General features: G+C 38.9%; 1 protein-coding gene across 1 annotated transcript in view; it reads left to right on the top strand.

The window, feature by feature from the left end:
• COG2 (component of oligomeric golgi complex 2) overlaps window positions 1-26,314 on the top strand; it is a 206,207-nt gene that overhangs the window by 58,675 nt on the left and 121,218 nt on the right. The window contains exons 9-10 of the mRNA XM_053711176.1: window positions 282-408; window positions 2,859-2,998. Coding sequence (XP_053567151.1) covers window positions 282-408; window positions 2,859-2,998 — 267 coding nt within the window. The remainder of the gene's footprint in view (window positions 1-281; window positions 409-2,858; window positions 2,999-26,314) is intronic.

The following is a 26,314-nucleotide window of genomic DNA, read 5'->3' as shown; positions in this document are numbered from 1 at the left end:
TAATTTCGTGAATACTGGACTGTTTGATTGAGTACAAGACAACTGGCACGTGCACACCCCTTAGTCTTACTTGGTATGTTTTTCAACATGAATTATTTGCTAATAGCAGTAAAAAAATGTTTTTTAAATTGTATGCTCTGTCTAAAACATGAAAGTTAAATTGTGACTTGTATGCCCCTTTGAATACACAGCTGAGCAATTGTTTGCTACATGGAGCGCAAATAAAGTAATAACCAGATTAATTACTGTGCTTCTATTTTTTGTTTTCTTTGTTTTGCCAGTGAGAAGGCAGATATGGTTCCTGGGTATGACTTTTTAGTGAACTCTGTCTGGCCAGAAATTACACATGGTTTGGAAGAAAAACTTCCATCGCTGTTTAGTCCCGGAAATCCAGACATATTTCATCAGGTACGTTTGTGATTAAAGGGACACTGAACCCAAAATTTTTCATCCGTGATTCAGATTGAGCAGGCAATTTTAAGCAACTTTCTCATTTACTCCTATTATCAAATGTTCTTCATTCTCTTGGTATCTTTATTTGAAATGCAAGAATGTAAGTTTAGATGCCGGCCCATTTTTGGTGAACAACCTGGGTTGTTCTTGCTGATTGGTGGATAAATTCATCCACCAATAAAAAAGTGCTGTCAACAGTTCTGAACCAAAAGAAAAAAGCTTAGATGCCTTCTTTTTCAAATAAAGCTAGCAAGAGAATGAAGAAAAACTGATAATAGGAGTAAATTAGAAAGTTGTTTAAAATTGCATGCTCAGTCTGAATCACGAAAGAAAAAATTTGGTTTCAGTGTCCCTTTTTAAATTTGAATGTAAAATAATCTTGTGTTTTATATAAGTGGGTAATTAACATTTGTATTTGTTAGGTTAGGCTCATATAAATACCACTGCAGAACATTGATATCTTTAGGCAAAGCATTAAGGTGTGAATTTTTGACATGTTTTGCAACATTGTTCTGCCAATCAATGTGATTTTTCTTTTATATTCTTGATATATTCATTTTCTATTCAACAATCCCAACTTCTTTAAACTGAGAATGTAAAGATGGACCAGTTGATGCCCTTTGCATTCTAAGAGTTAAAGTGATGATAAATTCTAATGTTCATGAAGGTAGATTCCAAAACTTTGCAAAAATTTAACTCTCCCTTCATTCATGAATTCCAATCACAGATGTGCTTCAACATTATTTTATTTCTATAATCATTAGACTCCATAACCCCCATATGTCCGCCCTCCATAAAACTCCTTTTTTTTTTTTATATGAGGTGACATTTCACCTCTGCCGCTTCAGAGATGAACAGTGCCGTATGGCTAGCATGGCTATTGGATAATAGGTGAAACACCACTTCATAAAAAAAGGAGTTTTGGGGAGGGCGTACAGATGGGGGTTATGGACTCTAATGATTATAGAAATAAAATAATGTTAAAGAACATCCATGATTGGAAATCATGAATAAATGTAAAGTTACATTTTTGCACAGAGAACAGTATGTGGAAAACTGATATCTAATTAAAATGGCTTGCTGGCTAGTATGTACAACTCCTGCTACTAATTTGGCTTACGCAACACAATCAAAAAGGCCTTACAAGGAAAAGCAGTTTTCTTTTAGTACAGAAACAGTCATCGTAACAAAATATATAAATATATATTGTGTAATTTTAATACATGTTGACATGCTTTTTTTTTTTAGATGATAAGAATTCATATTTTGGGTATTATGTCCCTTTGACAGGGTTTTGGTGTCCCACATTGTGTACATTTCCTATATTTTTATTATTATTCTTTATTTAAAAAGCGCAGACAGATTCTGCAGCGCTGCCCATGGGTACAAGGATAACAGTACAATGGAGAAACAATACGATAAGACAATTACAGGGGGAATTGGGGGCCCTATTCCCGTGGGAACTTATAATGTAGATGGGTACAAGGATGGGAAACAGGTGGTGGGGACTGCAAAGGTGAGAATGATAGTAGTGAGGAGATAGAGGGCAACTGTTAGTTAAGTGAAGTTATATAAGATATTTTCTGTATTTGCATAATTATATCATCGATAGAGTATTGGGATGACACAGGCATAGGTTTATAACATGTATAAATACATACAGAAAGAGAAGCGCTCTATCATGAACGACCAGCTCAGTAGCTTGTTCTTTGGTGTTGCCACCTAGGAGCAACCTCTCTTAGCCCAATTGTGCTTTTCACACAACAGAACTTTCCTGAAGTATATCAGTCTGATCTCGCCTAGTAAGGTCAGTTCAGCCCCAAAATACCAGGCAATACTCCTCTGAATAAGAAACACAGCAACCCCAGACGATCGTTTCAACCTTCTGTGGGCCTCATTAGTGAGGTGCAGCCATATCCCTTAAGCACATTGGACAAGGAGTCCACATCTGGTTTGCCCCATCTTCCTTGGGGATACTTCCTTAGAGTCATAGTACAAATGTACATCAAGAGTTGTCCAACAAAGAGGTTGTGAACCACTGTTAGATTCTTGGTGTTGCTCAGTAATTAATTTAACGTAATTATTAATATGGCAATAAATGTGAGGGTATCCTAAACGCTCTCTTTGGAAAATAAATATATTAAAAGCATATATACCTAGTAGAGTGATTTATTTATCTATTTAATTTATTTTGAAAAAATGACAAGGCCTGTAGAAAAAAATACTATGCATTTCAAGAAATAAGACTAATTTAAATTCAATAAAGAATCCAGATCATTACAACACACAGAATCGGTAAAAGTTATGTATCGTTATTATGTCTGCTTCTGAGCAATCCAAAGGTGATTAGACCAATACTACATATTTAATTGTGCTTATTTGTACTTTTTTTTTTTTTTCTCAAGAAATACACAATAAGCATGGACTTTGTGAGAAGATTCGAACAACAATGTGGGTCACAGGCGAGTGTAAAAAGATTACGAGCACACCCTTCATACCACAGTTTTAATAACAAATGGAATTTGCCTGTTTATTTTCAAATAAGGTAAATATGAAATGAATCTTTTTTTTCACATGTCTAAAGGCGTATAACTGTGTGTGTGTGTGTGTGTGTGTGTGTGTGTATATATATATATATATATATATATATATTTGAACTAAAAATAAAAATAGGGAGAGAAACTATACTCTTCAAAAACACCTAGTAAATAGTGTTTATAAATTTGAAGAATCTAACAGAAATTGATACCTAGCCAGTGTTTAGCTGAACATAGGCCTGGTGCAGACCCCAAAATAAATTATATAGATTCAGTATATTTTTATAGAAGAAAAATATTTATACATAGCAGAGCTATATGAGAATACTATGTGTAAAGACGGGGAATACAGCACTCGGCACAAAATACTCCTAAAAGATCTGATATGCAGATTAAAGGCTGAAACATTAGTATCCAGGCACAAAAAACATCTGACACACCTCGGTTAACTCAAAAAGCCGTGATATTTATTCCTTATAGAAACAAAGCTAGCATGCAAATGTCATAGCACATGTGGGGCCCCTCTAAAGTGGATAAATAGACCACAGTTTGTATGTGTATACAGATATACCGTAGGACATAATATGAGCCATAAAATAACAGAGATACATAGATACAAAGGTTAGTGGATAATGTCAACAAATAGTGACTGAGAACGCTGAAAGATATATCAATCTTATTATGCAAAGTCCTGATGAAAAGACTTGATGTAGTATATTGCTTATAGTCTCTTAGTCACTGATAAGGCATTAAACACTGCTGGTCGAAACTGACATTATCGAGATAAGAGCGTCCTCAAATATCATTTCGCCTGATATCTCCAATCTCAGCAATATTCAGCTCGTTATCCTTGAGCAGCACATGTAATTGTAACAAATGCATACGACCTTGTTTGTTGCAGCGTGATCCGGATATGCTGGGCAAAGAGGCATTCAGGTAAGTGGACCGGGATTCCTCCTCTGACGTCCTTTCACTCCCAACAGGTAACGGTCTGTATCTTTGCTCCAGAGAACACAGGTCAGACTTGAAACTCCGTATGTCGGTAAGCTGATTTCTTACGCCTCTGCCACAGAAACGTTTCCGTCTCCTTTCGAACATGCACCCGACAATCTTTACAGGTGCATCTACTGCTGCTTCAATATGATTAGGTCGATGCCTATTGGAGGCATCTAGTGGTCACCCAGAGTCCCTAAAGAAAGGAATCCCCTATGGCCAATTGCTAAGACTAAAGAGGAATTGTTCCTCAAAAATTAAATTTGAATACCATGCAGAGATTATGTGTAAAAATTTTCTAGATAGAGGATATTCACATAATTTGATAAAATCGACTTTAAACAAAGTAAGAAAACTTAAGCGAAATGATCTGCTGTATTGCAGGAAAAATGTTAAGAATGAAAACTATATTAGATTCATAACCACTTACAACTACCAATGGCAAAATATAAGAGAGATTTTGTCACACAACTGGCATTTACTTTCCCTTGATGACAAAATTGTAGAAAAAGTTGGAAGCAAACCTCTTTTGACTGCAAAGAAATCTCCTAACTTAAAGGATAAGTTAGTCAAAAGTAGATTTGTGAGGTCAGAACCAGATATATGTTGGTTGAATAGACACCAACAAGTAAAAGGTAACTTTCCCTGTGGACATTGCGTATACTGTCCCTATATGCGCAAATGTAAAACATTTTCAGCAAATACTGGGAAACATTTTGACATTAGATGCTTCTCTAATTGTAACACCGTTGGTGTGGTATATCTCCTGGGCTGCTCCTGTCCCCTGTTCTATGTAGGTAAAACCAAACGCATGTTCAAGGACAGGATACAGGAGCACCGGGATGATATCCTTTATGAGAGAGACACTAGTGTAGCACGACATTTCAAAGATGTCCACAATAGTAATACTTCCTCCTTAAAGTTCGTAGCAATAGATCAGGGAATCATGAATGGTAGAGGTGGGGATAATAATGCATGTCTTCTTAAAAAAGAAGCAAGATGGACATATGTGCTTCAGACAGTGTCCCCTTTTGGCCTGAATGAGAGAATAGAATATGGATCCTTCTTAAACTAAAATAGTTTTCCTAGCGAATACAGATAGTATTATATAGCTAAACACAAAACTACTTCTTCATACTATTTTATTTACAATCTTTACCATTTATATAAATAATATTAATGGAATAATCAAGGTGGAAAAGAATTTCCTTAGCTAACAAGCTGCATCTCAGCCAATCCATAGGATTTTAGTACTATAAGTGGTAACAATGGTACTCCTTAAATTAAGGCATAATAGTGCGGACAAGTCGCTATTATTATTTTTCTAACACTCTGTATAGTTTAATCATTAATTTACTCTAGACCTTTTGTCTAGATACACAGAAAAATAATTAGTTTCACTTTGTGTGTCATTTTGACATACTTTGCTTCAAGCTCTGCACACTTCGGTTTTCTTTTAAATGCCGTGATTTTTTTGTTTCCTTCCTAACTTGCTACTAACCTTGCTTAACCGCCAGAGATATATCACACTGTACTTTTATCTATATCAACCCTGTGCCTGTTGATGTTTTTTTATAGGTAAATATTAAAGTGAAGTAGAAGGGTTTATGAACAGCTTTTCTTAAAACTAGGTGTCACACCTTTAACAAAGATGATTGGCTGGTATAAACACACCTCTCTATACTGGCAGGTGAGCAATCAATAAAAGCAGCAAGTTCCATTCCTGATTGACAGTCCTGACGAGGCCCCGACCGCACAGCATTGTGGGGCGAAACGCGCGTTGACCTAATCATATTGAAGCAGCAGTAGATGCACCTGTAAAGATTGTCGGGTGCATGTTCGAAAGGAGACGGAAAAGTTTCTGTGGCAGAGGCGTAAGAAATCAGCTTACCGACATACGGAGTTTCAAGTCTGACCTGTGTTCTCTGGAGCAAAGATACAGACCGTTACCTGTTGGGAGTGAAAGGACGTCAGAGGAGGAATCCCGGTCCACTTACCTGAATGCCTCTTTGCCCAGCATATCCGGATCACGCTGCAACAAACAAGGTCGTATGCATTTGTTACAATTACATGTGCTGCTCAAGGATAACGAGCTGAATATTGCTGAGATTGGAGATATCAGGTGAAATGATATTTGAGGACGCTCTTACCTCGATAATGTCAGTTTCGACCAGCAGTGTTTAATGCCTTATCAGTGACTAAGAGACTATAAGCAATATACTACATCAAGTCTTTTCATCAGGACTTTGCATAATAAGATTGATATATCTTTCAGCGTTCTCAGTCACTATTTGTTGACATTATCCACTAACCTTTGTATCTATGTATCTCTGTTATTTTATGGCTCATATTATGTCCTACAGTATATCTGTATACACATACAAACTGTGGTCTATTTATCCACTTTAGTGGGGCCCCACATGTGCTATGACATTTGCATGCTAGCTTTGTTTCTATAAGGAATAAATATCACGGCTTTTTGAGTTAACCGAGGTGTGTCAGATGTTTTTTGTGCCTGGATACTAATGTTTCAGCCTTTAATCTGCATATCAGATCTTTTAGGAGTATTTTGTGCTGAGTGCTGTATTCCCCGTCTTTACACATAGTATTCTCATATAGCTCTGCTATGTATAAATATTTTTCTTCTATAAAAATATACTGAATCTATATATATATATATATATATATATATATATATATATATCTATATCTTTCATGTAATTAGCAAGAGTCCATGAGCTAGTGACGTATGGGATATACATTCCTACCAGGAGGGGCAAAGTTTCCCAAACCTCAAAATGCCTATAAATACACCCCTCACCACACCCACAATTCAGTTTTACAAACTTTGCCTCCTATGGAGGTGGTGAAGTAAGTTTTTGTGCTAGATTCTACGTTGATATGCGCTCCGCAGCAAGTTGGAGCCCGGCTTTCCTCTCAGCGTGCAGTGAATGTCAGAGGGATGTGAGGAGAGTATTGCCTATTTGAATGCAGTGATCTCCTTCTACGGGGTCTATTTCATAGGTTCTCTGTTATCGGTCGTAGAGATTCATCTCTTACCTCCCTTTTCAGATCGACGATATACTCTTATTTATATACCATTACCTCTACTGATTCTCGTTTCAGTACTGGTTTGGCTTTCTACAAACATGTAGATGAGTGTCCTGGGGTAAGTAAATCTTATTTTCTGTGACACTCTAAGCTATGGTTGGGCACTTTGTTTATAAAGTTCTAAATATATGTATTCAAACATTTATTTGCCTTGACTCAGAATGTTCAACATTCCTTATTTTCAGACAGTCAGTTTCATATTTGGGATAATGCATTTGAATTATTAATTTTTTCTTACCTTCAAAAATTTGACTCTTTTTTTCCCTGTGGGCTGTTAGGCTCGCGGGGGCTGAAAATGCTTCATTTTATTGCGTCATTCTTGGCGCGGACTTTTTTGGCGCAAAAAATCTTTTCCGTTTCCGGCGTCATACGTGTCGCCGGAAGTTGCGTCATTTTTTGACGTTATTTTGCGCCAAAAATGTCGGCGTTCCGGAAGTGGCGTCTTTTTTGGGGCCAAAAGCATTTAGGCGTCAAATAATGTGGGCGTCTTATTTGCCGCTAAAAAAATATGGGCGTCGCTTTTGTCTCCACATTATTTAAGTCTCATTTTTCATTGCTTCTGGTTGCTAGAAGCTTGTTCTTTGGCATATTTTCCCATTCCTGAAACTGTCATTTAAGGAATTTGATCAATTTTGCTTTATATGTTGTTTTTTCTCTTACATATTGCAAGATGTCTCACGTTGCATCTGAGTCAGAAGATACTTCAGGAAAATCGCTGTCTAGTGCTGGACCTACCAAAGCTAAGTGTATCTGCTGTAAACTTTTGGTAGCTATTCCTCCGGCTGTTGTTTGTATTAATTGTCATGACAAACTTGTTAATGCAGATAATATTTCCTTTAGTAAAGTACCATTGCCTGTTGCAGTTCCTTCAACATCTAAGGTGCAGAATGTTCCTGATAACATAAGAGATTTTGTTTCTGAATCCATCAAGAAGGCTATGTCTGTTATTTCTCCTTCTAGTAAACATAAAAAATCTTTTAAAACTTCTCTCCCTACAGATGAATTTTTAAATGAACATCATCATTCTGATTCTGATGATTCTTCTGGTTCAGAGGATTCTGTCTCAGAGATTGATGCTGATAAATCTTCATATTTATTTAAAATGGAATTTATTCGTTCTTTACTTAAGAAGTACTAATTGCTTTAGAAATAGAGGATTCTGGTCCTCTTGATACTAATTCTAAACGTTTAGATAAGGTATTTAAATCTCCTGTGGTTATTCCAGAAGTTTTTCCTGTTCCTAATGCTATTTCTGAAGTAATTTCCAAAGAATGGGATAAATTGGGTAATTCATTTACTCCTTCTAAACGTTTTAAGCGATTATATCCTGTGCCGTCTGACAGATTAGAATTTTGGGACAAAATCCCTAGAGTTGATGGGGCTATTTCTACCCTTGCTAAACGTACTACTATTCCTACGTCAGATGGTACTTCATTTAAGGATCCTTTAGATAGGAAAATTGAATCCTTTCTAAGAAAAGCTTATCTGTGTTCAGGTAATCTTCTTAGACCTGCTATATCATTGGCTGATGTTGCTGCAGCTTCAACTTTTTGGTTGGAAACTTTAGCGCAACAAGTAACAGATCATGATTCTCATAATATTATTATTCTTCTTCAGCATGCTAATAATTTTATCTGTGATGCCATTTTTGATATTATCAGAGTTGATGTCAGTTTTATGTCTCTAGCTATTTTAGCTAGAAGAGCTTTATGGCTTAAGACTTGGGATGCTGATATGGCTTCTAAATCAACTCTACTTTCCATTTCTTTCCAGGGTAACAAATTATTTGGTTCTCAGTTGGATTCTATTATCTCAACTGTTACTGGTGGGAAAGGAACTTTTTTACCACAGGATAAAAAATCTAAGGGTAAAAACAGGGCTAATAATCGTTTTCGTTCCTTTCGTTTCAACAAAGAACAAAAGCCTGATCCTTCATCCTCAGGAGCAGTTTCAGTTTGGAAACCATCTCCAGTCTGGAATAAATCCAAGCCTGCTAGAAAGGCAAAGCCTGCTTCTAAGTCCACATGAAGGTGCGGCCCTCATTCCAGCTCAGCTGGTAGGGGGCAGGTTATGTTTTTTCAAAGAAATTTGGTTCAATTCTGTTCACAATCTTTGGATTCAGAATATTGTTTCAGAAGGGTACAGAATTGGTTTCAAGATGAGACCTCCTGCAAAGAGATTTTTTCTTTCCCGTGTCCCAGTAAATCCAGTGAAAGCTCAAGCATTTCTGAATTGTGTTTCAGATCTAGAGTTGGCTGGAGTAATTATGCCAGTTCCAGTTCCGGAACAGGGGATGGGGTTTTATTCAAATCTCTTCATTGTACCAAAGAAGGAGAATTCCTTCAGACCAGTTCTGGATCTAAAAATATTGAATCGTTATGTAAGGATACCTACGTTCAAAATGGTAACTGTAAGGACTATCTTTGCCTTTTGTTCAGCAAGGGCATTATATGTCCACGATAGATTTACAGGATGCATATCTGCATATTCCGATTCATCCAGATCATTATCAGTTCCTGAGATTCTCTTTTCTGGACAAGCATTACCAGTTTGTGGCTCTGCCGTTTGGCCTAGCTACAGCTCCAAGAATTTTTACAAAGGTTCTCGGTGCCCTTCTGTCTGTAATCAGAGAACAGGGTATTGTGGTATTTCCTTATTTGGACGATATCTTGGTACTTGCTCAGTCTTTACATTTAGCAGAATCTCATACGAATCGACTTGTGTTGTTTCTTCAAGATCATGGTTGGAGGATCAATTTACCAAAAAGTTCATTGATTCCTCAGACAAGGGTGACCTTTCTGGGTTTCCAGATAGATTCAGTGTCCATGACTCTGTCTTTAACAGACAAGAGACGTCTAAAATTGATTTCAGCTTGTCGAAACCTTCAGTCACAATCATTCCCTTCGGTAGCCTTATGCATGGAAATTCTAGGTCTTATGACTGCTGCATCGGACGCGATCCCCTTTGCTCGTTTTCACATGCGACCTCTACAGCTCTGTATGCTGAATCAATGGTGCAAGGATTACACAAAGATATCTCAAATAATATCTTTAAAAACCGATTGTACGACACTCTCTAACGTGGTGGACAGATCACCATCGTTTAATTCAGGGGGCTTCTTTTGTGCTTCCGACCTGGACTGTAATTTCAACAGATGCAAGTCTCACGGGTTGGGGAGCTGTGTGGGGATCTCTGACGGCAACAAGGAGTTTGGGAATCTCAGGAGGTGAGATTACCAATCAATATTTTGGAACTCCGTGCAATTTTCAGAGCTCTTCAGTCTTGGCCTCTTCTGAAGAGAGAATCGTTCATTTGTTTTCAGACAGACAATGTCACAACTGTGGCATACATCAATCATCAAGGAGGGACTCACAGTCCTCTGGCTATGAAAGAAGTATCTCGAATTCTGGTTTGGGCGGAATCCAGCTCCTGTCTAATCTCTGCGGTTCATATCCCAGGTATAGACAATTGGGAAGCGGATTATCTCAGTCGCCAAACGTTGCATCCGGGCGAATGGTCTCTTCACCCAGAGGTATTTCTTCAGATTGTTCAAATGTGGGAACTTCCAGAAATAGATCTGATGGCGTCTCATCTAAACAAGAAACTTCCCAGGTATCTGTCCAGATCCCGGGATCCTCAGGCGGAGGCAGTGGATGCATTATCACTTCCTTGGAAGTATCATCCTGCCTATATCTTTCCGCCTCTAGTTCTTCTTCCAAGAGTAATCTCCAAGATTCTGAAGGAATGCTCGTTTGTTCTGCTGGTAGCTCCGGCATGGCCTCACAGGTTTTGGTATGCGGATCTGGTCCGGATGGCCTCTTGCCAACCGTGGACTCTTCCGTTAAGACCAGACCTTCTGTCGCAAGGTCCTTTTTTCCATCAGGATCTGAAATCCTTAAATTTAAAGGTATGGAGATTGAACGCTTGATTCTTGGTCAAAGAGGTTTCTCTGACTCTGTGATTAATACTATGTTACAGGCGCGTAAATCTGTATCTAGAGAGATATATTATAGAGTCTGGAACACTTATATTTCTTGGTGTCTTTCTCATCATTTTTCTTGGCATTCTTTTAGAATACCGAGAATTTTACAGTTTCTTCAGGATGGTTTAGATAAGGGTTTGTCCGCAAGTTCCTTGAAAGGTCAAATCTCTGCTCTTTCTGTTCTTTTTCACAGAAAGATTGCTATTCTTCCTGATATTCATTGTTTTGTACAAGCTTTGGTTCGTATAAAACCTGTCATTAAGTCAATTTCTCCTCCTTGGAGTTTGAATTTGGTTCTGGGGGCTCTTCAAGCTCCTCCGTTTGAACCTATGCATTCATTGGACATTAAATTACTTTCTTGGAAAGTTTTGTTCCTTTTGGCAATCTCTTCTGCCAGAAGAGTTTCTGAATTATCTGCTCTTTCTTGTGAGTCTCCTTTTCTGATTTTTCATCAGGATAAGGCGGTGTTGCGAACTTCTTTTGATTTTTTACCTAAAGTTGTGAATTCCAACAACATTAGTAGAGAAATTGTGGTTCCTTCATTATGTCCTAATCCTAAGAATTCTAAGGAGAAATCGTTGCATTCTTTGGATGTTGTTAGAGCTTTGAAATATTATGTTGAAGCTACTAAGTCTTTCCGTAAGACTTCTAGTCTATTTGTTATCTTTTCCGGTTCTAGAAAAGGCCAGAAAGCTTCTGCCATTTCTTTGGCATCTTGGTTGAAATCTTTAATTCATCTTGCCTATGTTGAGTCGGGTAAAACTCCGCCTCAAAGGATTACAGCTCATTCTACTAGGTCAGTTTCTACTTCCTGGGCGTTTAGGAATGAAGCTTCGATTGATCAGATTTGCAAAGCAGCAACTTGGTCCTCTTTGCATACTTTTACTAAATTCTACCATTTTGATGTATTTTCTTCTTCTGAAGCAGTTTTTGGTAGAAAAGTACTTCAGGCAGTGGTTTCAGTTTGAATCTTCTGCTTATGTTTTTCATTAAACTTTATTTTGGGTGTGGATTATTTTCAGCAGGAATTGGCTGTCTTTATTTTATCCCTCCCTCTCTAGTGACTCTTGTGTGGAAAGATCCACATCTTGGGTAATCATTATCCCATACGTCACTAGCTCATGGACTCTTGCTAATTACATGAAAGAAAACATAATTTATGTAAGAACTTACCTGATAAATTCATTTCTTTCATATTAGCAAGAGTTCATGAGGCCCGCCCTTTTTTTGTGGTGGTTTTGATTTTTGTATAAAGCACAATTATTCCAATTCCTTATTTTATATGCTTTTGCACTTTTTTATCACCCCACTTCTTGGCTATTCGTTAAACTGAATTGTGGGTGTGGTGAGGGGTGTATTTATAGGCATTTTGAGGTTTGGGAAACTTTGCCCCTCCTGGTAGGAATGTATATCCCATACGTCACTAGCTCATGGACTCTTGCTAATATGAAAGAAATGAATTTATCAGGTAAGTTCTTACATAAATTATGTTATATATATACTTGGTTTACGCCGGGGTTAGGTTCCAGAAGGAATGATTGTAAATTGAAACCCAGTTTATAATGTAAATCAATGGGAAGTGAGGGAGATAGGTTCCAGGCCCCTCTTAAAATTGTCATAAGTAACACCTAATACATTATTTTTAAAGCTTTGAAATAAAGACGTTAAATGCTAAACAGCATTATAAACCTAATAAAATAATCACACAACACAGACTTCACTTGCACTTTTCTGCAAACAGTTCTTTCTATGCATTCCAATCTGGACTGATTTATAGACAGGAAGATCTTGTTCCTTTGAAATCTGCTTGATAGCTCAGGTCTGGTTAAACTGATAAATTTCATCTTGCTTTGCTTTGCTGCAACAGAAGTGGACAGCTCCACCTACTGGCTATTTTAATAAATGCACTGCTTCTCAATGCTTTTCAATAGCAGTCACATGACTGGAAAAAAAGGTTGTTGTTCTGAAACGGTGTAAATTGAACCGTTGTAAAACGAGGGCCACCTGTGTGTGTATATATATATATATATATATGTGTATATATATATATATATATATATATATATATATATATATGTATGTAAAAAGAGACTATGGCGCTTAGTAGTAGCACAAACTCCCTAACAGAATAATATTAGACCCAAGCAAGTCCCGTAATGCTGCCTATAAACCAGACAATGCACAAATAGAGGCCCCCGCCCCTGAGAGTACACAGTCGCAGAAAAAACAAATGGATGTAAAGAACGATAAATAGGCGCAGGACAAGACCCACTTGCACTCTAAGATAAAGAGGTAATAGAATTATGTAAATATAGATATATAATATATAAACACCTTACTCATAAAAGAACACAAATGAGTATTCACATGTACATACAGTTCCAAACTAAATGTAAACTGGACACTTGTAATTGCATTAAAAATATATAGTGCAATGTCGATTAGTACAAAGCCAAAAATATTGTAAAAACAACAAGTATAATAAATATAATGTATAGAAGAATTCAGAAAGTACTTCTATTAAGATATACCTCAATGGAGTATCAACTGGAATCAAATGCAGTGTAATACAGTATAATAAAATGTTATACAATCTTATAGATAAAATGTTCTCAATAACATATTTAATATTTTGGTGACAAAGTTCCCAAAATGTCATTAGATAGGAGGCCTCAAAGTATCACCAAAAGGATAAAAGTAATCAGTCTCAAAGATCCCAAGTGAAGGAAACTTCCAAAATGCAGGTAAGTTGGTGTGCCCAAAAGACCTGTGTAAATAAGTGAACTTCCTACTTACAAAAAGTTACCTCAATCAAAATGAGGTAAGTTCCGCATAGTTTGTAAAGTAGTAAGCTCTCCAGCTAAGAAAAGGTCAGCTCTTTAAATGCTTCTTGGAACAGCTCACCCCTTTGCTTTTCCTCCCCGAATTATAGTTTCATCCGGTTAAATATGGAGAAAGAAACAAACAGGGTAGTGCAACACCGTTTTCACAAAACACATTTAATTTTATTCTTTAAAAACACACATAGGTAAAACTTGCTTACACTTTACAACCTCAATCCACATATGAGGTATCAGTAACACGTACAATTGCGGAAGTTTAAACAGTTCATCAGCTGATGCAAATCTGTCTTCCCAAAAAAACATAATTTATGTAAGAACTTACCTAAAAAAAAATCATTTCTTTCATATTGGCAAGAGTCTATGAGCTAGTGACGTATGGGATATACAATCGTACCAGGAGGGGCCAAGTTTCCCAAACCTCAAAATGCCTATAAATACACCCCTCACCACACCCACAATTCAGTTTAACGAATAGCCAAGCAGTGGGGTGATAAAGAAAGGAGTAGAAAGCATCAACAAAGGAAATTTGGAAATAATTGTGCTTTATACAAAAAATCATAACCACCATAAAAAGGGTGGGCCTCATGGACTCTTGCCAATATGAAAGAAATGAATTTATCAGGTAAGTTCTTACATAAATTATGTTTTCTTTCATGTAATTGGCAAGAGTCCATGAGCTAGTGACTTATGGGATAGAAATACCCAAGATATGGAAGACCACAGAAGAGTCACTAGAAAGGGAGGGATAAAATAAAAACAGCTATTTACGCTGAAACAAATTAAATCCACAAAAAAATAAGTCATTCTCATAAATTTCAGGAAAAAACTTAAATCATAAGCGGAAGAATCAAACTGAGACAGCTGCCTGAAGAACTTTTCTACCAAATACTGCTTCAGAAGAAGCAAATACATCAAAATGGTAAAAATTAGTAAATGTATGCAAAGAAGACCAAGTTGCTGCTTTGCAAATCTGATCAACCAAAGCTTCATTCTTAAAAGCCCAAGAAGTGGTGAATGACATAGTAGAATGAGTTGTAACTCTCTGAGGCGGAGACTGTCCCGCCTCCAAATAAGCCTTGTGAATCAAAAGCTTTAACCAAGATGCCAAATAAATAGCAGAGGCTTTCTGACCTTTCCTAGGACCAGATAAAACAACAGACTAGAAGTCTTCCTGAAATCTTTAGTAGCTTTGACATATTTCAAAGCTCTTACAACATCCAAAGAATGTAAAGATCTTTCAGGAGTATTCTTAGGATTAGGTAAAAAGGAAGGAACAACAATTTCCCTACTAATGTTGTTAGAATTCACAACCTTAGGAAAAAATGTAAACGAAGTCCGCAAAACAGCCTTATCCTGATGGAAAATCAGAAAAGGAGACTCACAAGAGAGAGCAGACAATTCGGAAACTCTTCTAACTGAAGAGATAGCCAAAAGAAACAACACTTTCCAAGAAAGTAGTTTAATATCCAAAGAATGCATAGGCTCAAAAGGAGGAGCTGGCAAAGCCTTCAAAACCAAATTAAGACTCCAAGGAGGAGAGATTGATTTATCAACAGGCTTGATACGAACCAAAGCCTGAACAAAACAGTGAATATCAGGAAGTTTAGCAATCTTTCTATGAAATAATACAAGGCAGAGATTTCGCCCTTCAAAGTACTTGTAGACAAACCTTTATTTCTCCAACATAGGTGCGTCCGGTCCACAGCGTCATCCTTACTTGTGGGATATTCTCTTCCCCAACAGGAAATGGCAAAGAGCCCAGCAAAGCTGGTCACATGATCCCTCCTAGGCTCCGCCTTCCCCAGTCATTCTCTTTGCCGTTGCACAGGCAACATCTCCACGGAGATGGCTAAGAGTTTTTTGGTGTTTAAATGTAGTTTTTATTCTTCAATCAAGAGTTTGTTATTTTAAAATAGTGCTGGTATGTACTATTTACTCTGAAACAGAAAAGAGATGAAGATTTCTGTTTGTAAGAGGAAAATGATTTTAGCAACCGTTACTAAAATCGATGGCTGTTTCCACACAGGACTGTTGAGATGAATTAACTTCAGTTGGGGGAAACAGTGAGCAGACTTTTGCTGCTTGAGGTATGACACATTTCTAACAAGACTTGGTAATGCTGGAAGCTGTCATTTTCCCTATGGGATCCGGTAAGCCATTTTCTTAGTTTTAAATATAAGAATAAAGGGCTTCACAAGGGCTTTAAAGACTGGTAGACATTTTTCTGGGCTAAAACGATTACTTTATAAGCATATTTAATGGTTTATAACTTTGGAGAGTTATTTTAATCTTGGGAATTCTGTTAAAAAAACGGCAGGCACTGTATTGGACACCTTTTTCACTGGGGGCCTTTTCTAGTCATAGGCAGAGCCTCATTTTCGCGCCACTAATGCGCAGTTGTTTTTGAGAAGCAAGGCATGCAGATGCATGTGTGAGGAGCTCAGATCCACTGAAAAAGCTTATTGAAGGCGTCATTTGGTATCGTATTCCCCTCTGGGCTTGGTTGGGTCTCAGCAAAGCAGATACCAGGGACTGTATAGGGGTTAAATGTAAAAACGGCTCCGGTTCCGTTATTTTAAGAGTTAAAGCTTTCAAATTTGGTGTGCAATACTTTTAAGGCTTTAAGACACTGTGGTGAATTTTGAACAATTCCTTCATACTTTTGCACATATTCAGTAATAAAGTGTGTTCAGTTTAAAATTTAAAGTGACAGTAACGGTTTTATTTTAAAACGTTTTTTGTGCTTTGTTATCAAGTTTATGCCTATTAACATGTCTGAACCATCAGATAGACGATGTTCTGTATGTTCGGAAGCCAAGGTTCCTCTCCATTTAAATATATGTGATGAATGTGACAAACAAAGTAGGGACAATGATGCCACTGATAATAATGTTGCCCAAAATGATTCCTTAAGTGAGGGGAGTAAGCATGGTACTGCATCATCTCCTTCTATGTCTACACCAGTCTTGCCCACTCAGGAGGTCCCTAGTTCATCTAGTGCGCCAATCCTCCTTACTATGCAACAATTAACGGCTGTAATGGATAATTCTATTAAAAACATTTTAGCCAAAATGCCCACTTATCAGCGAAAGCGCGACTGCTCTGTTTTAGATACTGAAGAGCATGAGGACGCTGATGATAATGGTTCTGACATGCCCTTACACCAGTCTGAAGGGGCTAGGGAGGTTTTGTCTGAGGGAGAAATTTCAGATTCAGGAAAAATTTCTCAACAAGCTGAACCTGACGTTATTACATTCAAATTTAAATTGGAACATCTCCGCGCTCTGCTTAAGGAGGTGTTATCTACTCTGGATGATTGTGACAATTTGGTCATTCCAGAGAAATTATGTAAGATGGACAAGTTCCTAGAGGTCCCGGTGCCCCCCGAAGCTTTTCCTATACCCAAGCGGGTGGCGGACATTGTAAATAAAGAATGGGAAAGGCCCGGCATACCTTTTGTCCCTCCCCCTATATTTAAGAAATTATTTCCTATGGTCGACCCCAGGAAGGACTTATGGCAGACAGTCCCCAAGGTCGAGGGGGCGGTTTCTACTCTAAACAAACGCACCACTATCCCTATAGAAGATAGTTGTGCTTTCAAAGATCCTATGGATAAAAAATTAGAGGGTTTGCTTAAAAAGATGTTTGTTCAGCAAGGTTACCTTCTACAACCAATTTCATGCATTGTTCCTGTCACTACAGCAGCGTGTTTCTGGTTCGAAGAACTAGAAAAGTCGCTCAATAAAGCATCTTCTTATGAGGAGGTTATGGACAGAGTTCAAGCACTTAAATTGGCTAACTCTTTTACCTTAGACGCCACTTTGCAATTAGCTAGATTAGCGGCGAAAAATTCAGGTTTTGCTATTGTGGCGCGCAGAGCGCTTTGGCTAAAGTCTTGGTCAGCGGATGTGTCCTCCAAGAACAAATTGCTTAACATCCCTTTCAAGGGGAAAACGCTGTTTGGCCCTGACTTGAAAGAGATTATTTCAGACATCACTGGGGGAAAGGGTCACGCCCTTCCTCAGGATAGGTCTTTTAAGGCTAAAAATAAAACAAATTTTGTCCCTTTCGCAGAAACGGACCAGCCTCAAATTCTACATCCTCTAAGCAAGAGGGTAATTCTTCTCAAACCAAGCCAGCCTGGAGAACGATGCAAGGCTGGAACAAAGGTAAGCAGGCCAAGAAGCCTGCTACCGCTACTAAGACAGCATGAGATGCTGGCCCCCGATCCGGGACCGGATCTGGTGGGGGGCAGACTCTCTCTCTTCGCTCAGGCTTGGGCAAGAGATGTTCAGGATCCTTGGGCACTAGAAATAGTTTCTCAAGGTTATCTCCTGGAATTCAAGGAACTACCCCCAAGGGGAAGGTTCCACAGGTCTCAATTGTCTTCAGACCAAATAAAAAGAAAGGCATTCTTACATTGTGTAGAAGACCTGTTAAAAATGGGAGTGATTCATCCTGTTCCATTAGGAGAACAAGGGATGGGGTTTTACTCCAATCTGTTCATAGTTCCCAAAAAAGAGGGAACATTCAGGCCAATTTTGGATCTCAAGATCCTAAACAAATTTCTCAGGGTTCCATCGTTCAAAATGGAAACCATTCGGACAATTCTTCCTACCATCCAGGAAGGTCAATTCATGACCACGGTGGATTTAAAGGATGCGTATCTACATATTCCTATCCACAAGGAACATCATCGGTTCCTAAGGTTCGCCTTTCTGGACAAGCATTACCAGTTTGTGGCACTTCCATTCGGATTAGCCACTGCTCCAAGAATTTTCACAAAGGTACTAGGGTCCCTTCTAGCGGTGCTAAGGCCAAGGGGCATTGCAGTAGTACCTTACTTGGACGACATACTGATTCAAGCGTCGTCTCTGCCACAAGCAAAGGCTCATACGGACATTGTCCTAGCCTTTCTCAGATCTCACGGGTGGAAAGTGAACGTAGAAAAAAGTTCTCTATTCCCGTCAACAAGAGTTCCCTTCTTGGGAACAATAATAGACTCCTTAGAAATGAAGATTTTTCTGACAGAGGCCAGAAAATCAAAACTTCTAAGCTCTTGTCAAGTACTTCATTCTGTTCTTCTTCCTTCCATAGCGCAGTGCATGGAAGTAATAGGTTTGATGGTTGCGGCAATGGACATAGTTCCTTTTGCGTGAATTCATCTAAGACCATTACAACTGTGCATGCTCAGACAGTGGAATGGGGATTATACAGACTTGTCCCCGACGATCCAAGTAGATCAGAGGACCAGAGATTCACTCCGTTGGTGGCTGACCCTGGACAACCTGTCTCAAGGGATGAGCTTCCGCAGACCAGAGTGGGTCATTGTCACGACCGACGCCAGTCTGGTGGGCTGGGGCGCGGTCTGGAAACCCCTGAAAGCTCAGGGTCTATGGTCTTGGGAAGAATCTCTTCTCCCGATAAACATTCTGGAACTGAGAGCGATATTCAATGCTCTCAAGGCTTGGCCTCAACTAGCAAAGGCCAAATTCATAAGGTTTCAATCAGACAACATGACGACTGTTGCATATATCAACCATCAGGGGGGAACAAGGAGTTCCCTGGCGATGGAAGAAGTGACCAAAGTAATTCAATGGGCGGAGATTCACTCCTGCCACTTGTCTGCAATCCACATCCCAGGAGTGGAAAATTGGGAAGCGGATTTTCTGAGTCGTCAGACATTTCATCCGGGGGAGTGGGAACTCCATCCGGAAATCTTTGCCCACATAACTCAATTATGGGGCATTCCAGACATGGATCTGATGGCGTCTCGTCAGAACTTCAAGGTTCCTTGCTACGGGTCCAGATCCAGGGATCCCAAGGCGACTCTAGTAGATGCACTAGTAGCGCCCTGGACCTTCAACCTAGCTTATGTATTTCCACCGTTTCCTCTCATTCCCAGGCTGGTAGCCAGGATCAATCAGGAGAGGGCTTCGGTGATCTTGATAGCTCCTGCGTGGCCACGCAGAACTTGGTATGCAGACCTGGTGAATATGTCATTGGCTCTACCATGGAAGCTACCTTTGAGACGGGACCTTCTTGTTCAAGGTCCGTTCGAACATCCGAATCTGGCCTCACTCCAACTGACTGCTTGGAGATTGAACGCTTGATTTTATCAAAGCGTGGGTTCTCAGATTCTGTCATTGATACTCTTATTCAGGCTAGAAAGCCTGTAAGTAGAAAAATTTACCATAAAGTATGGAAAAAATATATCTGTTGGTGCGAATCGAAAGGATTCCCATGGAACAAGATAAAAATTCCTAAGATTCTATCCTTTCTACAAGAGGGTTTGGAGAAAGGATTATCTGCAAGTTCTTTGAAGGGACAGATTTCTGCTTTATCTGTTTTACTTCACAAAAAGCTGGCGGCTGTGCCAGATGTTCAAGCTTTTGTTCAGGCTCTGGTTAGAATCAAGCCTGTTTACAAACCTTTGACTCCTCCTTGGAGTCTCAATTTAGTTTCAGTTCTTCAAGGGGTTCCGTTTGAACCCTTACATTCCGTAGATATTAAGTTATTATCTTGGAAAGTTTAGTTTTTGGTTGCAATTTCTTCTGCTAGAAGAGTTTCAGAGTTATCTGCTCTGCAGTGTTCTCCTCCTTATCTGGTGTTCCATGCAGATAAGGTGGTTTTGCGTACTAAACCTGGTTTTCTTCCGAAAGTTGTTTCTAACAAAAATATTAACCAGGAGATAGTTGTGCCTTCTTTGTGTCCGAATCCAGTTTCAAAGAAGGAACGTTTGTTGCACAATTTGGATGTAGTTCGTGCTCTAAAATTCTATTTAGAGGCTACAAAGGATTTCAGACAAACATCTTCCTTGTTTGTTGTTTATTCTGGTAAAAGGAGAGGTCAAAAAGCAACTTATACCTCTCTCTCTTTTTGGCTTAAAAGCATCATCCGATTGGCTTATGAGACTGCCGGACGGCAGCCTCCTGAAAGAATCACAGCTCATTCCACTAGGGCTGTGGCTTCCACATGGGCCTTCAAGAACGAGGCTTCTGTTGATCAGATATGTAAGGCAGCGACTTGGTCTTCACTGCACACTTTTACCAAATTTTACAAATTTGATACTTTTGCTTCTTCTGAGGCTATTTTTGGGAGAAAGGTTTTGCAAGCCGTGGTGCCTTCCATCTAGGTGACCTGATTTGCTCCCTCCCATCATCCGTGTCCTAAAGCTTTGGTATTGGTTCCCACAAGTAAGGATGACGCCGTGGACCGGACACACCTATGTTGGAGAAAACAGAATTTATGCTTACCTGATAAATTACTTTCTCCAACGGTGTGTCCGGTCCACGGCCCGCCCTGGTTTTTTAATCAGGTCTGATGAATTATTTTCTCTAACTACAGTCACCACGGTATCATATGATTTCTCCTATGCATATTCCTCCTTTACGTCGGTCGAATGACTGGGGAAGGCGGAGCCTAGGAGGGATCATGTGACCAGCTTTGCTGGGCTCTTTGCCATTTCCTGTTGGGGAAGAGAATATCCCACAAGTAAGGATGATGCCGTGGACCGGACACACCGTTGGAGAAAGTAATTTATCAGGTAAGCATAAATTCTGTTTTTAATCACTGAGTCAGAGAAACCTCTATGGCTAAGCACTAAGCGTTCAATTTCCATACATTCAAATTTAGCGATTTGATATCCTGATGGGAAAAACTGCCCTTGAGACAGAAGGTCTGGCCTTAAAGGAAGTGACCAAGGATCCGCATACCAAAACCTGTGAGGCCATGCTGGTGCTATCAGAAACACATGCGATTGTTCCATTATGATCTTTGAGATCACCCTTGGAAGAACTAGAGGCGGAAAAATGTTGGTAAAACCAAGGAACTGCTAACGCATCTACCATCTCCACCTGAGGATTCCTGGACCTGGAAAGGTACCTCGGAAGCTTCTTGTTTAGATGGGAAGCCATCAGATCTATTTTGGGGAGACCCCACATCTGTACAATCTGACAAAATACATCTGGAGGGAGAGACCACTCCCCTGGATGTAAAGACTGACGACTGAAACAACACAAGTCGATTTGTGTGAGATTCTGCTAAATGAAAAGATTGAGCCAGTACCAAGATATCGTCCAAATAAGGAAACACCGCAATACCGTGCTCTCTGATTACAGATAGAAGGGCACCGAGAACCTTTGAAAAGATTCTTGGAGCTGTTGCTAGGCCAAATGGAAGAGCAACAAATTGGTAATGCTTGTCTAGAAAAGAGAATCTCAGAGACCGATAGTGGTCTGGATGAATCGGAATGTGAAGATACGCATCCTGAAAGTCTATTGAGGACATGTAATGACCTTGCTGAACAAAAGGCAGAATAGTCCTTATAGTCACCATCTTGAAAGTTGGGACCCTTACAAATTTTCCTTCTTCGGGACAATGAATAGATTTGAATAAAAACCAGACCCTGTTCCAGAAGTGGAACTGGTATAATTACCCCTGAAAGCTCTAGATCTGAAACACACTTCAGAAAGGCCTGAGCTTTCACAGGATTTGTTGGAACACGAGAGAGAAAAAATCTTCTCACAGGAGGTCTTATTCTGAAACCTATTTGATATCACTTAGAGACAATAGTCTGAATCCAATGATTCTGAACAGAACCTGCCCAAACGTCTTGAAATAATTTCAAACTGCCCCCACCAGCAGAACTGGATTGAGGGCCGCACCTTCATGCAGTCTTGAGGGCTGTCTTTGGTTTCTTATAAGGCTTGGATTTATTCCAACTCGAAGATGGCTTCCCATTGGAGCCAGAGTCCTTAGGGAAGGAGTGGTTTTCTGTTCTCTAATCTGATGAAAGGAACAAAACCGATTAGAAGCTTTAGATTTACCCTTAGACTTTTTATCTTGGGGCAAACCCCCCCCCCCCCAGTAACAGTGGAAATAATAGAATCCAACTGGGAACCAATCAAATTATTACCCTGAAATGATAGAGATAGTAACCTAGATTTAGATGTCAGCATTCCATGATTTGAGCCATAAAGCTGTTCTAGCTAAAATAGCCAAAGACATAGATTTAACATCAATCTTGATGATATCAAAAATAGCATCACAGATGACATGGTTAGCATGTTGAAGCAAACAAACAATGCTATGCAAATCAGAATCTTTTTCCCGATGTGCTAAGCTATCCAACCAAAAAGTTGAATCAGCCGCAATATCAGCCATAGAAATGGCAGGTCTGAGAATATAACCAGAATGTAAATAAGCTTTCCTCAGATAAGATTTAATTTTCCTATCTAAAGGATCCTTAAAAGAGGTACTATCTTCCATAGGTAGTAGAAATAGCCCCATCAACCTTAGGGACTTTTACCCAAAACTCTAACTTAGCCATTGGCAAAGGATACAAATTTTTAAACCTTGAAGAAGGAACAAAAGAAGTACCAGGCTTAGACCATTCCTTAGCAATCACATCAGAAATAGCATCAGGAACAGGAAAAACCTCAGGACTAATAACAGGAGGTTTATAGACAGAATTTACTGGATTTATTATCAAGAGGTCCAGACTCCTCCAATATCCAAAGTTATCAACACTTCTTTTAACAAAGAACAAATATATTCAATCTTAAAAAGATAAGTTGATTTATCAGTGTCAATGTCTGAAGTAGGATCTTCCGAATCAGAGAGATCCTCATCAGAGGTGGATATATAAGTATATTGTTGGTCATTACAAATTCCATCAGTATTATGAGAAGTTTCAAAAGACCTTTTACGTTTATTTGAAGGCGGTATAGCAGCCATAGCCTTCTGTATCGCATCAGCAATAAAAATGTTCATATCAACAGGGATATCATATACTTTAGGTGTTGAAGGAACAACAGATACTGTACTAGCACTAATAGAAACCTTTTCTGCATGCAAAAGTTTATCATGACAACTGTTACATACTATAGCTGGAGATATAATCTCCACTAGCTTACAACAAATACACTTAGCTTTGTTAGAACTGTGTTCAGGCAGCGTGGTTCTTACAGCAGCTTCTGAGACAGGATCAGATTAAAGGGACAGTCTAAAATAGAATTTTTATTGTTTTAAAAGATACATAATACCTTTTTATTACCCATTCCCCAGTTTTGCATAACCAACACAGTTATATTAATATACTTTTTACCCTTGTGATTACCTTGTATCTAAGAACCTTCTTCCAGCCCCCTGATCACATAACTGTGACTGTTTATTATCTATTGACTTGCATTTAGTATTGTCTTGTGCCAACTCTTAAATAACTCCCTGTGCATTAACACAGTGTTATCTATATGGCCCACATGAACTTATCAGTATCTTGTTGTGAGAAGGAATTTAAAAAACATATGATAAGAGGCAGCCCTCAAGGGCTACGGAATTAGCATATGAGCCTACCTAGGTTTTGTTTCAAATAAGAATACCAAGAGAACAAAGCAAATTTGATGATAAAAGTACATTGGAAAGTTGATTACAATTACAAGTCCTATCTGAATAATGAAAGTTTAATTTTGACTAGACTGTCCCTTTAAGACATTTTGCAAAATGTAAAAGAAAAAATAACATTTAAACAGAAATATCTTATTTCCACATATAGCAGTTTCAGGAATGGGAAAAAATGCAAATGCTAAAATTGACAAAAAACAAAACAAATAGTATAGCCCTCTGAGCATAAAGAAGGCAAGGAGCCTATAGGAAGTGGGGTAAAAAAAAAAAAAATGTCGCAAAGTATGACGCACGATGCAAAAGGAAGTTGAAATTTGTTTTGGCTGCAATAATCATCAGGAAATGACGCAACTCAGGTCATAACAAACGCAACTTTGTGCCAAACAACCTGGCATCAACTAAGACGCAGGAAATGACGAACTTACGTCATTACAGACGCACATTTGCGCCAACAGCATTTTGCGCCATTGCGAGCCTAATTTGCCCGCAAGTTTTCAAAGAAAAAAACAAGTCAAATTGGAAAAAAGATTATACCCCAGGTAAGACAAACTTCGCAAAACATGATTCCCATAACGAAACTGCCAGACTGCAAAGGGAAATGCGCATAGACCTGACTCATGGCAAATATAAGTAAAATACATATATTTAAAACTTTATATTAATACATAAAGCGCCAAAGCATACAGTAGCTGAGAGTGTCTTAAATAATGATACATACTTACCGAAAGACACTCATCCACATATAGCAGATAGCCAAACCAGCACTGAAAACTATCAGCAGAGGTAATGGTACTGTGTATGTATGTATATATGTATATGTATACTGTGTGTGTGTGTGTGTATATGTATATATATATATATATATATATATATATATATATATTTATTGTGTTGCTTGGGTGTTTCTTGATCTGCGCTGTGTATGTTGCAAATGGTTATTTTGCTCTAATTAGTTCCTCCTGATATATTTCAATGGCAACTAGTTTCTGAATATTCCACTATCATCAAATGGAATGTGAAGGAAAAAGGTATGGAGTTGAGTTTCAGAGTTCAGCGCACATAGAATGGAGAAAAACAAAACCAAATTATGGTGCAGTATGTCAGTACTAGGCAATCAAAAACTAAACGTGAGATTTAAATGTGCTCACCTTGTTTAACCTCAAACATGTGAGGTATGTTGGAAGCATGGAGGGGATGTTATCCCTATCTGTGGTAATGATGTTTACAGCTGGTATGCAGAAACTTTTAGCAGGTGGAAATCTTGATATCCCTGGAGTAGAAATATGTTGGTATTTCAGACAAACTTCTCCTCTCTGGAGTTAGGTAGAGACACTAATTCTTTTTGCTGGATTTCTTTCCTTGTTGCTGTTTATTTCTTTTCCCCTTCTTTATACTTGAAAGGCTTCTCCTCTCTGGAGTATGGTATAAACTTTATGTATGCAAACCAATTAGTGCTCAGTTTACATACTATGAGATCAATTGTGGATATTAATTGCAGCACTCATGAGATGTGTATAAATGATGCTTGCAAGGACACAAAGTGAAATTTAACCCCTTAACGCCCGAGGACGTGCAGGGTACGTCCTCTAAAGGATGTCAGTTAACGACCAAGGACGTACCCTGCACGTCCTCGGTGTGGAAAGCAGCTGGAAGCGATCCTGCTCGCTTCCAGCTGCTTTCCGGTTATTGCAGCGATGCCTCGATATCGAGGCATCCTGCAATAACACTGTCTGGCCATCCGATGCAGAGAGAGACACTCTGTGGCCCTCTCTGCACCGGACATCGATGGCCGGTATCGTTGGTGGGTGGGAGCCGACTTGGGAGGCGGGTGGGCGGCCATCGGTGAGATGTGTAAGGTGGAGGGGGGCGGGATCGGAAGCGGAGCCGACGGGGGCGCGCACGGGGCGGGAGCGGGTGGGAACCGCTACACTACAGAAAAAAAGTTAAAGAAAAGTTAAAAAAAAATGAAATAAACTTTTTTTTTTAAGCAT

The sequence above is a fragment of the Bombina bombina genome, chromosome 4 (assembly GCF_027579735.1).
Source record: "Bombina bombina isolate aBomBom1 chromosome 4, aBomBom1.pri, whole genome shotgun sequence".
NCBI classification, from domain to species: domain Eukaryota; kingdom Metazoa; phylum Chordata; class Amphibia; order Anura; family Bombinatoridae; genus Bombina; species Bombina bombina.
The sequence above is the reverse complement of the archived record's forward strand: the minus strand, read 5'-3'. Positions and strand labels throughout refer to the sequence as shown.